The following is a 16,658-nucleotide window of genomic DNA, read 5'->3' as shown; positions in this document are numbered from 1 at the left end:
ATTCAGATGGTCCTGATCTATTCAGACTATATTTTGACAGATCAGGAGAGTTAACATGGCTCTGTGAGTGAGAGGCCTATGTGAGTATACATTATCTGTTCCATGTAAATGTGAACTTCCTGATCCTTTTTCCTGATTGAGGTAGAAAATAATGCATTTGGCCCAATCAGTGGCTACATTCCATGTACCTAAGGCCACAGTAACCTGCTCTAGCAAAGACACCCGACCTGCATGTCAGCTGCGATTAGGACTGCGGCTTGGGTGAGCTTGCAGTAATTGACAGTTATTATCTTGGATCCATCCAGTTTTTGCAGGGACCAGACCAGTGAATTAAATGGAGATTTGATAGGCACCACCACTCCCAAATCCTTGAGATCCTTAAGGGTGACACTAATCCCCACCATCCCCCCCGGTTGACAATAGTGCTTTTTTATGCACTTGGGTGAAGTTTCGGCATGTCCATTTGACCTTCCACATGGTGATAGCTCTTACCCACAGGCCAAGGACCTAGTGTGAGAATTTCTCAAATTTCTAAGTATGTTAAGTTCACTCTGGTTGCTCTTTGGGGAATGGTTTGGAGGAGCCAGAAGTGAAAGTAAGGAGTCCAGTTAGGAAGCAGTTGTATTTGTCCAGGTGAGAGATGAAGTTGGTCTGAACTAGTTAGTGGCAGTGGTTTGAAGAGAAAGCAGATGCACTCCAGACATATTTTGGAATTGAAATTGACTGGATTTACTGATTGATTGGACATGCTGATGAAAGGCAGGGGAGAAGCTAGAATGGCTTGAACAGCTGGGTAGATAGATGGTAGTACCTTTTATTGAGATGGTAAAGACAGTGATGGGGGCAGTAAGGCAGGAGTTGAAAATCAAAGGTTTGGTTTTGTCCATATTAAGGGAAGTCGAATTTTGTAAGACATTAAAATTGAGATGTCCACTAGGCAGTTGGGTATGGGTCTTAAACTCAGAAGAGATCTGGATTAGAGGTACCAGTGCAAAGAGTCAGCAGCGTTATGATTGTATTTTAAACCATAGGAATGAATTAAATTACACTGGGAAAGAGGATTAAAACGGATGAGAAAAGCATTCATGGCTAAGTCCTAAGGAAGCCCAGCATTTAGAAGTTGATGGAAGAGGAAACGCTGACAAGGAGAATAAGATAGAATGGCCAGTTGAGGCTGGTGGAAAAACAAACAAGTGAGGTGCAGTAGCGTACCTAATGAATTTTTTTTTTTTTAATTCACGTTCGTATTTATTTATTTATTTATTTATGACTGTGTTGGGTCTTCGTTTCTGTGCGAGGGCTCTCTCTAGTTGTGGCAAGTGGGGAGCACTCTTCATCGCGGTGCGCAGGCCTCTCACCATCGCGGCCTCTCTTGTTGTGGAGCACAGGCTCCAGACGCGCAGGCTCAGTAATTGTGGCTCACGGGCCCAGTTGCTCCGCGGCATGTGGGATCTTCCCAGACCAGGGCTCGAACCCGTGTCCCCTGCATTGGCAGGCAGATTCTCAACCACTGCGCCACCAGGGAAGCCCCGTACCTAATGAATTTGACGCCTGGAGCAGGTAATTTCTAAAACACAGATAATAACAATAGCCTGAAAAGAAAAGCAGAAAGTGAACATTTTCTTTTATTGAACTTTGTTATATTACCATGCCAGTAATTTTTAAAAAATAAAATTTACAATGCAAAATGAGAAAGAAGTAATGGATGAATACTTTTATATATGTTTTTAAAAATTATTTATTTATTTTTGGCTGCGTTGGGTCTTCGTTGCGGTGGGCAGGCTTCTCATTGCGGTGGCTTCTCTTGCTGCAGAGCTCGGGCTCTAGGCGCGTGGGCTTCAATAGTTGTGGCTTGTGGGCTCTAGAGCACAGGCTCAGTAGTTGTGGCACACGGGCTTAGTTGCTCCGTGGCATGTGGGATCGTCCCGGATCAGGGCTCGAACCCGTGTCCCCTGCGTTGGCAGGTTGATTCTTAACCACTGCCCCACGAGGGAAGTCCCAATGAATACTTTTAAATTACATGTGGGGAATTCCCTGGTGGTCCAGTGGTTAGGACTCTGCGCTTTCACTGCCGAGGGCCTGGGTTCGATCCCTGGTTGGGGAACTAAGATCCCACAACATGGCCAAAAGAAAAATTACATGTGTTTTGGGGAAAAAAAGGAAGAAAAAAGCATATGAAGAAATGTTCCCAAAGGAGTGAATTCGCAAGACTTAGAGAACGAGTTGTGTATAGAATGACAGAATAGAAGTAACTCAGGTTCAGTTTCTTCATGTTTCTAATAACTGGGCTAGTGTTGTTTATGTCAAATCCCTAATCTGCTGGGATATATAGTACCTGGGGGGTTGTGGACGTGCCCTGCGCTGAAGTGAGCTGGGACAGTTCTGAACCATTTCAAATGTGCTCTCAAAACACATGCACGTAGCTGAGTCTGTGTGTCAGAGACCAACTGTATAATTGCAAGTTCTACAAATTAACTTCCTTCTTCAAGGATAAGAAATAGAAAGGTGCTATATTGACGCTTACATATATATTATTAAAAAACAACAGTAGGGATTTCCCTGGTGGCACAGTGGTTAAGAATCCGCCTGCCAATGCAGGGGGCACGGGTTCAATCCCTGGTCCGGGAAGATCCCACATGCAGCAGAGCAACTAAGCCCGTGTGCCACAACTACTGGGCCTGTGCTCTAGAGCCCACGTGCTGCAACTACTGAGCCCACATGCCACAACTACTGAAGCCCGCATTCCTAAAGCCTGTGCCCTGCAACAAGAGAAACCACTGCTCGCCACAACTAGAGAAAGCCCGAGTGCAGCAACTAAGACCCAATGCAGCCAAAAATAAATAAAAAATTTTTAAAAACCCACATAAATTAAAAAAAAAAAGATTTAAAAATCAACAGTACTGCAGCAATTTTTTGGAACTTAGATTAACAAAAGATTTTTCAGAAAGGAGTGTTTTACGAATTGTTTTGTTGCTGGCACAGGGTGATAATAAAAAACAGACTGACTTTAGTCAGTTGTGTTGTTTTAAAATTAGCCTTGGGCTCCTTGATTGCCTATGGTGCCCACCGCCCTAACTGCCTAGGCCTTGGTGGGTCAATGAGGTGTAGTTTTAGAGGGGAAGCTGTTAACAGAATCAAATGTCATATGAAGATAAAGAATAAGATTAATGGCTAAAGCACCCAAAACTCTCAATCTCTAGTTTTTCAGTTGACATTTCAAATTCCTGAGAGATGTCACTTCTGAGTCAAGATGGTGGATAGAACACATGCATTTACCTAGGATCTCTATCAAAAATGAGATTTCAAGGGATTAAGTAAAAATGATATAAACCCACAAAGTCAAGCAAAACAGGGGGACTCAATAGCAACAACATTTTGGAAGCTGGGACGTATATAGACAGATGGTAAATGGCTTAGCAGATTCAAGAATATGGAAATATAAACTAGTAGTGAGGAAAACTGAGAGCCCCCTTGATTTCCTCTGCAATAAATCTCCAAAAGGCAGCATCAGGTTTATCTGGATAGGGGTGAAGAGGGAACTAAAATAAGGAGAATTGATTGGAAAATTAATAGATGTCAAGAACCTTTCTCCCACTTTGCACAGTTGACCGGAGGTTTGGAGAAAGTAAAATGGAGGATGCATGATTTGGGGGATGCTGGCAGAGAGGAGGCAAGGACATGGTACTAAAAGCAAGGGGATTCCATGGACACGTGCACAGTGGAGCTGAGCGCCTCCACCTCCCCGTTCCTGGAATGCGGGCAGGACCTGCCCGTTGCAGGCAGGAGACTGGAGAAATCTCTCTGCAGAATCTGACCGGCCCAGAAGGAGGGACTTAAAGACACTGAAATCAAGTTTGCCCAGGAAATGGTTCAGGTAGATTGTCCTGCACTGAAGTTCACAGCTGTTATACCACACCCTTGCACTCAGCACTTTCATAAGATTTTTCGTCTTAGCATGGAAAGGTAGCCAAGGATTTCGAGATGTCTGAAGAAAGTCTTTACGGTGAAAGGTAGACACCAAAATGAATAAACAGAAAAAAGCAACTTAGAGGAAATTGAGACCATGTAGGAAGAAAACAACAAAACACAACGAAAAGACTATCTTTAAGTACACTTGAAACTTATATAATGTTATATACCAATTTTACTTCAATTAAAAAAGAAAGACAGGGACTTCTGTGGCAGTCCAGTGGTTAAGACTCCACGCTTCCAATGCAGGGTTCGATCCCTGGTCGGGGAACTAAGATCTCGCATGCTGTGCAGCACCGCCGAAAAATTTAAAAAAAGAGAAAAGAAAGAAAAAAGGAAAAAATGACAGTCATTAAGATCCTCAGAAGAAGATATACAGATCACCAACAAACACATGAAAGAATGCTCAACATCGCTAATCATTAGAGAAATGCAAATCAAAACTACAATGAGGTACACCTCACACCAGTCAGAATGGCCGTCATCAAAAAATCTACAAACAATAAATGCTGGAGAGGGTGTGGAGAAAAGGGAACCCTCTTGCACTGTTGGTGGGAATGTAAATTGATACAGCCACTATGGAGAACAGTATGGAGGTTCCTTAAAAAACTAAAAATAGAACTACCATACTACCCAGCAATCCCACTACTGGGCATACACCCTGAGAAAACCATAATTCAAAAAGAGTCATGTACCACAATGTTCATTGCAGCTCTATTTACAAGAGCCAGGACATGGAAGCAACCTAAGTGTCCATCGACAGATGAATGGATAAAGAAGATGTGGCCTATATATACAATGGAATATTACTCAGCCATAAAAGGAAATGAAACTGAGTTATTTGTAGTGAGGTGGATGGACCTTGAGTCTGTCATACAGAGTGAAGTAAGTCAGAAAGAGAAAAACAAATACTGTATGCTAACACATATGTATAGAATCTTAAAAAAAAAAAAAAATGGTTCTGAAGAACCTAGGAGCAGGACAGGAATAAAGATGCCGGCGTAGATAATGGACTTGAGGACATGGGGAGGGGGAAGGGTAAGCTGGGACGAAGTGAGAGAGTGGCATTGACATATATACACTACCAAATGTGAAATAGCTAGCTAGTGGGAAGCAGCTGCATAGCACAGGGAGATCAGCTTGGTGCTTTGTGACCACTTAGAGGGGTGGGACAGGGAGAGAGGGAGGGAGATGCAAGAGGCAGAGGATATGGGGATATATGTATATGTATAGCTGATTCACTTTGTTATACAGCAGAAACTAACACAACAATGTAAAGCAATTATACTCCAATAAAGATGTTAAAAAAAGAAAAAAAGAATCCGCCTGTTAATGCGGTAGACACAGGTTCGATCCCTGGTCCGGGAAGATCCCACATGCCGTGGAGCAACTAAGCCTGTGTGCCACAACTACTGAGCCTGTGCTCTAGAGCCCGTGCACCACAACTACTGAAGCCTGCGCACCTAGAGCCTGTGCTCCGCAACAAGAGAAGCCACCGGAATGAGAAGCCCGCACACCGCAATGAAGACCCAACGCAGCCAAAAATAAATAAAATTAAAAAAAAAAAAGGATCCTCAGAGAAAAAAGAAAAGATAATTGCAAACTTGAAACAAGAATAGGATGCTATTAAAATAATCTAGAGATCAAAACAGAGCTCTTGGAAATTAAAAATAAGGTCGAAATGGGAAACAGTAGAAGGGTTGGGAAGTAAAGATAATGGAATTGCCTGGGAGATAGAACAAAAAGGAAAAAAGATAGAAACTAGTAGAGAAAAAGATTTTTTAAAAATTAGAGGACTAGTCCAGGAGATCTAGTATCTCCTTTCTAGATCCAGAAAGAAAGGAGAGAGTAAACAGAAGGGTGGAAATGATCACTGAAAGAATTTAAGAACATTTCTCAGAACTGAAGATCATGAGTACCCTGGTTGAAAGGGACCACCTGCCAGCACAATGAATGAAAGTAGACCCACCCCAGGCACACCACTGAGCATGTTCAGAACACCAAGAACCAAAAGAAGGGCCCTACAAGCTTCCAGAGTGAACAACGATGCCAACAGTAATGACAACTCTCACGTACAAAGAAAGAATTAAGAAACAGGATGACATCTGGTTTCGTAAATAGCCACAGTGGACACCAGAAGACAATGAGCAATGCCCTCAAAGTTCTGAAGAAAAATGATTTTCAACCTGGAGCTCTAAACCCAGCCAAACAATCAATTACGTTTCAATTTTGTAAGTCCTGAGAAAGGTCTCTGACTTGTCTGGAGGTATGGTTATTCAAGATGGCAGCTCCCATTGAGACCATATGGGTGGCAGTGGTGGGGAAGCAGTTTCCCAAAAGAGGGATCCAGCTCAAACCTGAGGAGAGAGAAGTCTGGGATGGCAACTTTAGGGAATATGATAGGTCAGCACCGACCAAGAGAAATACAATACATAAATTAGCATCCACATTAAAAAAATAGAACAGGTGAAATTAAATTTTGTAATTTATTTTGTTGAACTCACTATATAAAAATATTATTTTAACATGTAATCAGTATAAATCATATTGAGATATTTTGCATTTTTTTGTTGAAAGTCTTCAAAATCCATCTAGTTCATATTTTACACTCATAGCACATTTCAGTTTGGATCAGCCACATTTCAAGTGCTCAGTAGCCACATGTGGTTAGTGGCTATTGGACAGTGCGGTGCTAGGCAGTCAGAAATGATCAGTAAAAGGCAGCAATGGGATTAAAGCTGAAACTAGATGATAAGAATGTGTAGCATAGTTATTTTTCTTTCTGAAGCACAGGTCTTTGCTCCCGGAAGTAGTTGGAAGGATTATTTAGACAGAGGTGGTAATTAATTGGTGGTCAAAGTAGAAAGTCAGGTGAATGAGTGTGTTTTGGATGGTGATGAGAACCATTAGCTTGGCAATATCTGAAGCCCTGAGTAGAATGAAACAAATCGTTTTCTCGGTAAGGGCAATGAGTAGGTTCAATAAGAGTATGGAAGTGAATGAAATGACAAGAAAAAAGAGTTTCAGTTGGACTGGGAGTGGGGTGAGGGGTGCTAACTCAATTCCAGCTCTCAAAAATGGTGTAGCACGATGTAGGGCTGTGCTGACCTTTAAACAAAGGGAAGGGAGATGGAAGTCAGGGAGAGAAAAAGTCAAGAAAGAATGAAGAGTCAAGAAAGCGATTTGCTTGTTTCACCATGGTTGAAGCCATAAGATGACGGTTTCATTTTTCTTAAGGCAGAACTGGGAATCCTCATGGCCGCTGTGTGCCAGAGGAGAGAGCGGACCTCCACGATGTAAGTGGGGTGGGTATTGGTGGGGTCATTCCCCCATGCCTCCTCCAAAGAAGCCCAGAATCTGGAACCTTATCTTTCCCCCGTCATCTTTGGTCTTATTTTCTGATTAACACATACACACATATGTGCTATTTATAAAATTCATGCAATAGAAAAATGTAGAAACTATAAGTCCTCAGTAAAGTTCTCTTTCCTTAAATAATTACTGTCATCTGTTTGTCATAAATCCTTCCAAGATTTTTCCTGTGCATATGTATATAAGCCTATTTTAAGAAGAAAATCTATATTATACTTTACATATTGTTCTACAGCTGGCTCTTTTTACTTACATATTGTGGACATCTTTCTGTGCTGCTAGATAGCACATCATTTTTTTTTTTAATAGGCTACAATATATTTTCTTGTGTTGTTGTCTCACAAGTTATTTAAACAGGCAACTATTAATATGTATGTAGAATGTTTCCACATTCCTGCTAGTAGAGAGAGTGCTGCAGTAATCATTCTTGTGCATATTTCTTTGTGAACTTGTGAAAGCTTTCTGTGGAAAGTTCGTAAAGGTTCAGTCAGACAGGAGGCCCGTGTAAGTTTTGGAAAAGTCTTGGCCAAATTACCTTTTGGATGGGTTGTGACCTTTCACATTCCCAACCATGGAGTATGAACCAATGGTCACCCACACCCTCTGCCCCACCAGATACTATCAACTTTTAAATCTTTTCTCTTGATAGGAGAATGAGGATACCTCACAGGGTTTTCAATTTCATTTCTCTGGTAATATGTGAAGTTGAACATATCTTCAAATGTCTATTGCCATTTGTATTTCTTCTGTAAACTGCTTGTTCACATCCTTTGCCAATTTTCCTATTTGGTATTTTGTCTTTTAAAAAAATTAATTTAACTTTTCAAAATTTAAGTATAGTTGATTTACAATGTTGTGTTAATGGTATTTTGTCTTTTCTGTACGGATTTGAAGGATCCCATTCTATTTTAGAGCAGAAGTTTGTCAAATATCTTTTACCAGTTTATCCCTTGACTTTCAAGGATAAAATGTTTAATTTTTTTTGGCCACAACACATGGCTTGTGGGATCTTAGTTCCCCCACCAGGGATTGAACCGCAGCCCAAGGCAGTGAAAGGGCTGAGTCCTAACCATTGGACCACCAGGGAACTCCCAAAATGTTTAAATTTTAGGAAGTAAAACCTTTCACTCTTTTTTTTTTTCTAACTTTGATCTTACTCTAATAGAGGTTCTCGCCTGTATTTAATTCTAGTGTTTTTACGATTGTGTTTTTTTAGTATTCAAATTTTTATCCATATAGAACATATTTTTGTATATACTGTGATGTACTATGAAATTTTAAAATATAGACTCTAAGTACTAGAAGTAACTTCAGTTTCTCTACTGTTTTCCATCACAGGGAAGCGCTTGGAGAATATTTAGACGGCAAGGAGAGTGAGGAAGATCAAAGCAAGAGCTACAAACAGAAAGAAGAAAGCAGACTGGTAGGAACTGGGGAGTAAATGGGTCGCGAGTGTCCTGTAGGACTGGGGCTTTGCTCTTCCTGTGCTGTGCTTTTGGGGGGCTGCAATGCCAAGCCCCGCCCCTCCCCTCTTCTTCCCTCCTGTCCTCTCCCCTCCCCCTTTCCCCTCTCCTTTCCTCAGGCTGCCTTCACAGACTTCAAGACCATCTCACGTCCCAACTCTTCCACGAATTCCTCCTCGGTGCAGGTTGAACTCTTTAACTTCCCGTCTGTACCATTCATTTCATTTTAGATACTTTTCTGCCTTGTATGACTTTTCGAAGATGTGTGTGCGTGCGGTGTCCTCAGTGGAACTGTAAGTTCTAGAAGAGCGAGGGCCTCTTGGTGTAGCTGTGGAGTAGGGCAGAGCTTGTACCCAATAAACTCTAAAAGGAAGTCTTTGATCGCTCTCCCGTGGCGATGACAGGGCTCCTGAGACATGAATAAAGGACTTGGAGCGAGAGGCGCAGGAGGGATAAACAGTAGTTCAAAGCAGCGCGCCGGAACTGGCACAGTGCCGCGTTTACTTAATTAATTGCATGCACAGTGACACCGTGGGCGTTGAGATATGGGAAGGAGCTCACGGAGACGGCCTGGTCAGGGAAGGTTCCACGGAGAAAAGTGGGATTTGAGCTGGGTCTTAGAAAAGTTAAATGGGATTTATAGAAGTGGAGAAGAGAGATCACTGCTAGCAGAAATTGAAGTGTATTTACTGGGAGAAAAAAATATTCAAATTACTGAAATATTATTATAGAGCATAGAGGTATCTAGCAATAATTGAATAACCTGTGCTGTACTGGATCAAGGATAAAATATTTTATTGTAGTGGAAAGAATATTGAACTATTATGGATTCTTGTTCCAGATCACCTCTTTATACTTAGGGTACTTCATCTAAAGGTTGGTGATCTCTGAGTGTTTCTGTGTAGGATAAAAAGGGTATTATATAAAATCTTGAAAAGACTGTTGTAGTAGATACTGCTATAATCCTGAAAATACTGATATACAGTTCATTATATTTTCAATTTTAGAGTGTAAAATTGAGTGTAAAACCAGAGAGATAATGTTGTTTTCATCAGCAGCTTTCCCAGGTTCCTTTCACTTAGGACTTAAATCGGGAAGAGTGTTGGCATTGAAGAGAAATGTATAAAGAAAATGCTACCTTTCTCAATATCAAGGTATTAACAACCAGTTCTGCCCTAAGACCTGGGCAGGAGGGGCCCCTGTCCTGAACCTTATCAATCATTTTTTAAAATGATAATTCTTTTTGTTTCCTGTTTAATCTTGATCTACTCCAACTTTATAAAGATATTCTTCCATGTTTTCTTCTAGAAGCCTCATCGTTCTACTGTTTACATTTTGGTCTACAATCTAGACCAAAATGGATCTGGAATCCATTTTTGTGTGTGGTGTAAAAGTAGGGCTCAAGGTTCATTGTTTTCTAAATGGATCTTTAATTAACCCAGCACCATTTAGAGAGATCATCCTTTCCCCTTTGCTTTGCAATGCACCTTTGTTGCAAATCAGGTGAGCATACTTGTTTGTTTCTAGATTCTCTATTCTGTTCCATTGGTCAGTTGTCTTTATGCCAATTCCACACTATTTTAATTACTGTAGCTGCATGACAGGCCTTGATATCTGGTAGGGTAAGTCCTCCAACTTTGTGCTTCTTCAAGATGATCTTGGCTGTTCTTGACCCTTTGTATTTCCATATAAATTTTAGAATTAGCTTCTCAATTTTCACCAAAAAAAAGCAGCTGGGATTTTAATTGAGATTGGATTGAATCTATAGATCAATTTGGGAAAAAATTAATATCTTACCAATATAGAGATTTATAATCTGTGAGGATAAATTATCCCTCCTTTTATTTAAGTATTCTTTAATTTCCCTCAGCAATGTTTTATACTTTTTCTTTTTTTAATTATTATTTATTTTTGGCTGCATTGGGTCTTCACTGCTGCGTGCGGGCTTTCTCTAGTTGCAGTGAGCGGGGTCTACTCTTCGTTGTGGTGCCTGGGCTTCTCATTGCGGTGGCTTCTTGTTGCGGAGTACAGGCCCTAGGGAGTGCGGGCTTCAGTAGTTGTGGCACGAGGGCTCAGTAGTTGTGGCGCATGGGCTTAGTTGCTCCGTGGCATGTGGGATCTTCCTGGACCAGGGATCGAACCCTTGTCCCTGTGTTGGCAGGCGGATTCTTTTTTTTTTTTTAATCAGTCACCAATTTTATACACATCACTGTATACATGTCAATCCCAATCGCCCAATTCAGCACACCACCATCCCCACCCCACCGCAGTTTTCCCCCCTTGGTGTCCATACGTTTGTTCTCTACATCTGTGTCTCAACTTCTGCCCTGCAACCCGGTTCATCTGTACCATTTTTCTAGGTTCCACATACATGCGTTAATATACGATATTTGTTTTTCTCTTTCTGACTTACTTCACTCTGTATGACAGTCTCTAGATCCAACCACGTCTCAACAAATGACTCAATTTCATTCCTTTTTATGGCTGAGTAATATTCCATTGTATATATGTACCACAACTTCTTTATCCATTCGTCTGTCAATGGGCATTTAGGTTGCTTCCATGACCTGGCTATTGTAAATAGTGCTGCAATGAACATCGGGGTGCATGTGTCTTTTTGAATTACGGTTTTCTCTGGGTATATGCCCAGCAGTGGGATTGCTGGGTCATATGGTAATTCTATTTTTAGTTTTTTAAGGAACCTCCATATTGTTCTCCATAGTGGCTGTATCAATTTACATTCCCACCAACAGTGCAAGAAGGTTCCCTTTTCTCCACACCCTCTCCAGCATTTGTTGTTTGTAGATTTTCTGATGATGTGGCAGGCGGATTCTTAACCACTGCACCACCAGGGAAGTCCCTATACTTCTTCTTGAAGTTATAATTGTTCATTGTTGATTATATAAAAGTACAATTGGTTTTTATATATTGATCTGATATCCAGCAACCTGGTCAAATTCATTTGTTAATTCTAATAGTTTACCTGTAGGTTATTTTTGTTTGTTTGTTTGTTTTACATATATAATCATCTGAAAATGACAGTTTTATCTTTTCCTGTTCAATTTTGATACCTTAAAATTTTTTTTCTTGCCTTATTGCACTAGATAGGCCCTCTAGCCCATTGAATAAAAGTGGTAATGAGGAGGGTCCTGTGTCTTGTTCTGGCCCTCCTCTGGATGCACCCCCTCAAGTGGACTTGCCTCAAGTCTACTCAGAGCCCAAGTGCCCCCATTAGATCACTCTCTGAGTGTCACAGAACTCCAAATTCCCTGCCCAAATAGTTCTGAACCCACTTTCAAGGCCTGCATGGGCCTCTTCCCAGGGTCTGTCCTGCTCAGGGCAAACAAGGCCTCAGGGATGACCAGGGGTTTAGACGGAGCTCACACGTGTGGTCTGGGAAATTCACATGACTGCATCTGAAGGACGGAGCTAGGAGTGTGAAGAGAATGGGGTGGGCTCCAGGCTGGTGGCCAGAGACTGGCTGTCCCTTAGCCACCAAGTTCTGAAAGGAACTCTGATATGTAGTCTGAATTCAAACTAGGACCTATAAATTGTTATGAAGGTGCCAAGGTAGGTGGATAGAACATATTTAGTGGTTTATTACACTGAATTATATTTTTAAATATTTCAATATATGGTATGTGGACCTTCACTTAAACTCTCACCCTGGGTCTCAAAAATGTTAGGGGTGTGTCTGTTAATCTGATGGTAACATTTTCAGTTTTACTTTGAGACTTAAATACTTGATTCCGAAATTTCTGATGTTCGCGTTGTCTGAGTAGAAAATAGAAAATTGCTCAAAACTACAGGAAAGCCATTGCTTCCTTATGCATGTAAAACCGTTTGGCACAAGTGATAAAGCTGCAGCTGTTTAAAAAAAGCCTGGAGTACCCTGGATAGCTGGGTGGAGGTTCAGTTCTGTATTCATTAAAACTGTATTTCAAAATTTCCTTAGAAGAATGAGATGAAATAGAGACTCTGATCATTTCAGTGACTCCCTGGAGCAGAGATATTTATAAGTTCCTAGCTCAGAAATGATTTGAGAGTTGAAAAATTTGTAAATTCCAAAACAGACTTGGAAAAACTCAGGCATAACCTAAGGATACTTGAACTTTTTTTGAGAGGGTTTATCATCTTGAAATCATGATATCACCAAAAGTTCAGGAGGGAAGGTACTGCATGTGATATTTACGAAGAGGAATTGAGAAGGGGGGGTACCAGTAGCAAAATTCCTGGGCCTTTGAGGGAGGGGGCAGTGCAGTCGGCTACCTTTCTCTCCTGTATTAGAACACCTATAGCAAGAGGTTCCACGTAACATTAGCTTAAACAAGGTAGAAGCTTATTTCTCTGGTTCACTTAATAAATAGTTCAGAGCAGAAATAGTCCAGGGCTGGTATGGGGGTTCCTTTGAGGTTGGGAAACTCACCTCCTTCCACCCTTGCTTAGGTTGCCTTCGTCTGCTCACCACATCATACTTTAGCATCACATGCCAGCCTGGGAGACAGAGAAAAAGGGGGCAGCAGAGGGCACACCTTTCCCCTTCAAGGCACAATTCAGAAGTGGCACATACACTTCTGCTCATGTGTTATTGGTCAGATTGCATTCTAGCTGCAAGGGAGGTTGGGAGATGTATCTATTTTGGGAGGTCAAATGCCTAGCTAAAATTTGGGTGTTCTGTTATTAAAAGAAGAGGGGGAAGTGGACATTGGAGGACAACTATTATTATGTGTCTCACATCCCCAACTGAGATTCTTAGAAAGGACCCTGGCAGTGTCAGTCACTTGGAGGCCTGCTGGGGAAAGTGCTGAGATGTACCCAGAGCGGATGCCCACGTACTCATAGGCTGGTCCCTCCTTTAACGAGAATAAACTGAAGTACATCCAGAATTGCAGAGTGCTATTGAATTGTAAGCTGTAACATCACATCACAAGTGTCCTGATGGAAACAGGTTGCTAAGTAGATGTTATGCTTTAAAGTCTTAAGGTAGTTTTTTTTTAATCTTTATTTTTTATTTTTATTTTTTAATTTATTTATTTTTGCCTGTGTCAGGTCTTAGTTGCGGCACGTGGGCTTCTCTCTAGTTGTGGCATGTGGGTTTTCTCTCTTTAGCTGTGGTGCGGGCTCCAGAGCGCATGGGCTCTGTAGTTTGCAGCACGCGGGCTCTCTAGTTCAGGCGCACGAGCTTAGTTTCTCTGCGGCATGTGGGATCTCAGTTCCCCGATCGGGGATCGAACCCACGTCCCCAGTGTTGGAAGGCAGATTCTTTACCACTGGACCACCAGGGAAGTCCCTTAAGGTAGCTTTTAATTCCTGCTTGGTTGGTTTGAACACCTACAGACAGTTGTGCAAATGTTTCTAACTTTATAAATTCTTATTTGTTTTGAGAAATTGGCTAAACTGCTGCTCTGTGGCACTGAGTTGGTGACAAATATCCAGGTAGCTGCAGATATCAGAGAGATCCACAGGAGAGTCGAGGAAGAGGAGATAAAGCGTCAGAGGTGAGGACCCCCCTGGCTCTGCAGTGAAGTATCTCCTCTCTGGGTCCTCAAATTCTCCCTGTCTTTGTCAAACCTAGTCTAGTAGAATCCACTTCTTGCCCCTTACGAATCCTCCCTCCTTCTTTCTTTCCTTCCCTCCCTCCCTCCCTCATTGCTTCCCTCCTCCTTCCTCAAGTATTACCTTCCTAATGTGTACCAAGCCCTTTGGGTACAAAGAGGAGTGGACACGGCCTCTGCTCTTGATGTTCACAGTCTAGTAGAGCCAGATGTGCAAACGCCCAACCATGATTTGTGTTAAAGGTATGTATAAGAGTCGTGGAAACACATATGAGGAGGCCTTTAATTCTCTCTGGAGAGATTAGAGAAAACTTTCCAGGCAAAGTGATATTTGAATTGGGCCATAAGGGATGAAGAGGAGTTGGAGTCAAGGAATGGGCATTTTAGGAGCAACTTGGGCAGAGGCCTGAGATTGCATGATGTTTGGGAATGGCATGAGAGTGAGGGATGTATGGGGGGTGGTGGAAGAAAAGAGACGAGGCTGAGGAGGTACATTAGGCTGTTCTGGGTTTAAGTTAATCATAGCAACCAGACCCATAAACACTACGTACAAATGTAACAGCGTGTTAAAGAATGGTAAAGACTCCATGCCTGGAAGGACAGAGGGTCAGAGGGACGATGGGGTCCCATGGCTGACCCTCAGCTCCAGGCCTTGGCAGGCAGGCTGTGGGCGCACCCATCTCCTAGGGCTCAGCTTGCCCGACGGAGGCAGGCGTAAGCTGCTTAGCAGTCAACTTCTAAGTTTTGTTTGCCCACAGAGGACCGATAGCAGCAGGAACAGAGGTTCTCATGTAATCTCTTCCTTTGGCTTGTTCTTCAATTAATTTCCTACCTATAGTCCAATTACAAGAACAGCCCATGGGGCCATTTTGCTCATCTCAGTAGGTACATACACAGTACAATTTTTTTTTGATTGATTGATTTTTATTTATGTATTTTTGGCTGCCTTGGTTCTTCGTTGCGGTGCGCAGGCTTCTCACTGAGGTGGCTTCTCTTGTCACGAAGCACGGGCTCTAGGCGTGCAGGCTTCAGTAGTTGTAGCATGCGGGCTCAGTAGTTGTGGCTCACGGGCTCTAGAGCGCAGGCTCAGTAGTTGCGGCGCTCAGGCTTAGTTGCTCCGCAGCATGTGGGATCTCCCCGGACCAGGGCTCGAACCCGTGTCCCCTGCATTGGCAGGTAGATTCTTAACCACTGCGCCACCAGAGAAGTCCCCACAGTACAATTTTAACAACAATATTTTCAGTTGTTCAACATAAGTAGTTCTCCCCACCAGCAACCTTACCAGTGTCACCAAGATATAATTTATTCTTGAAACTTCCCACTGCCTGTCATGGCCTGAACCAGGGACTGAATTGGCAGGGACAGCTGCAGAAACTCCCTGAGGGCCCCGTTGAGGAGTTAGGCTTCTCCTGCAGCCACTGAGGAAAAATGGAAGGTCGCGAGTGGCAGAGTTACAAGATAAATGTGGGTTCTGGAAAGATAATCTGACAGCTGTTTCTCATTTTTTAGAAAAAAAAGTTAATTGAATTATAAGATGTACTATGTGCCCTAGCTTGGAAGGTGGGAAGGAGAGAGGGGATCATAAGATAATTGTGTTGTGATTCTTGTCCTTAAGGGAGTTTGAACCCTCGTTTGGAGACAGTCTCATAGAAGGACAGTCTGTTAAAGTTGGGAGAGGGTCGCAGGCATATGTCCTGGCCCCTGTTCTCAGAAGGGGCCTCACATCTCAGCCTTAATACCTCCTTCTATCCAGCCCCATCCTCAGTGTTCTCCATCACATGGTTTCTTTGGAATTTCTGGAATTCTGGGAGATCATCTCTATTTTCCATTACTAATGGTGGAGTTTTCCTTTTTGTATGTTCCACTGGTCATTTATTGATAATTTGGGAGAGGAATGGCCAGACAGTTGAGGTCATGTCAACAGTAAAAAATAATGAGTGCCATTTGTTAAGTGACTACTGTGCTGGGAATAATTTTATTTAATCCTGACAACAGCCATAGGAAGGTAGTGATAAGTGGAATATTTATAAATGGAATGGAATATTTATAAATGGAATATTTCCTGCCATATCAATAAACAAAGGATGTCACAGTCATCAACGATTGCAGCCCTCCAGCGTAAGCCAGTGAGCCCTGAGGAGACTCAGGGTTGAAAAGAATACCTGCCATCTAGCAGCCATCAGACTGCAGCCACTCCCTGCAGTGAGCCCTGAGGAAACTCAGGATGTGAAAATACAGGATACTGGCCCCAGATAGCTGAGGTGCATATCAAAGGAATGATTTGAGTGAGCCCAGACTC

At 42.3% G+C, this 16,658-nt stretch overlaps 1 protein-coding gene across 7 annotated transcripts in view; it reads left to right on the top strand.

The window, feature by feature from the left end:
• DRC1 (dynein regulatory complex subunit 1) overlaps positions 1-16,658 on the top strand; it is a 51,224-nt gene that overhangs the window by 1,389 nt on the left and 33,177 nt on the right. For 5 of the 7 annotated variants that reach the window (XM_059893424.1, XM_059893427.1, XM_059893423.1 and 2 more), the window contains exons 2-3: positions 8,680-8,764; positions 14,190-14,302. In XM_059893424.1, coding sequence (XP_059749407.1) covers positions 8,680-8,764; positions 14,190-14,302 — 198 coding nt within the window. Of the gene's footprint in view, positions 1-8,678; positions 8,765-14,189; positions 14,303-16,658 lie in introns of those variants that run through there. The other 2 variants (XM_059893428.1, XM_059893429.1) reach the window with 2 other exon arrangements.

Source organism: Balaenoptera ricei, chromosome 13, assembly GCF_028023285.1.
Source record: "Balaenoptera ricei isolate mBalRic1 chromosome 13, mBalRic1.hap2, whole genome shotgun sequence".
Taxonomy (NCBI): Eukaryota; Metazoa; Chordata; class Mammalia; order Artiodactyla; family Balaenopteridae; genus Balaenoptera; species Balaenoptera ricei.
This window is presented reverse-complemented; position numbering and strand designations above follow the sequence as displayed.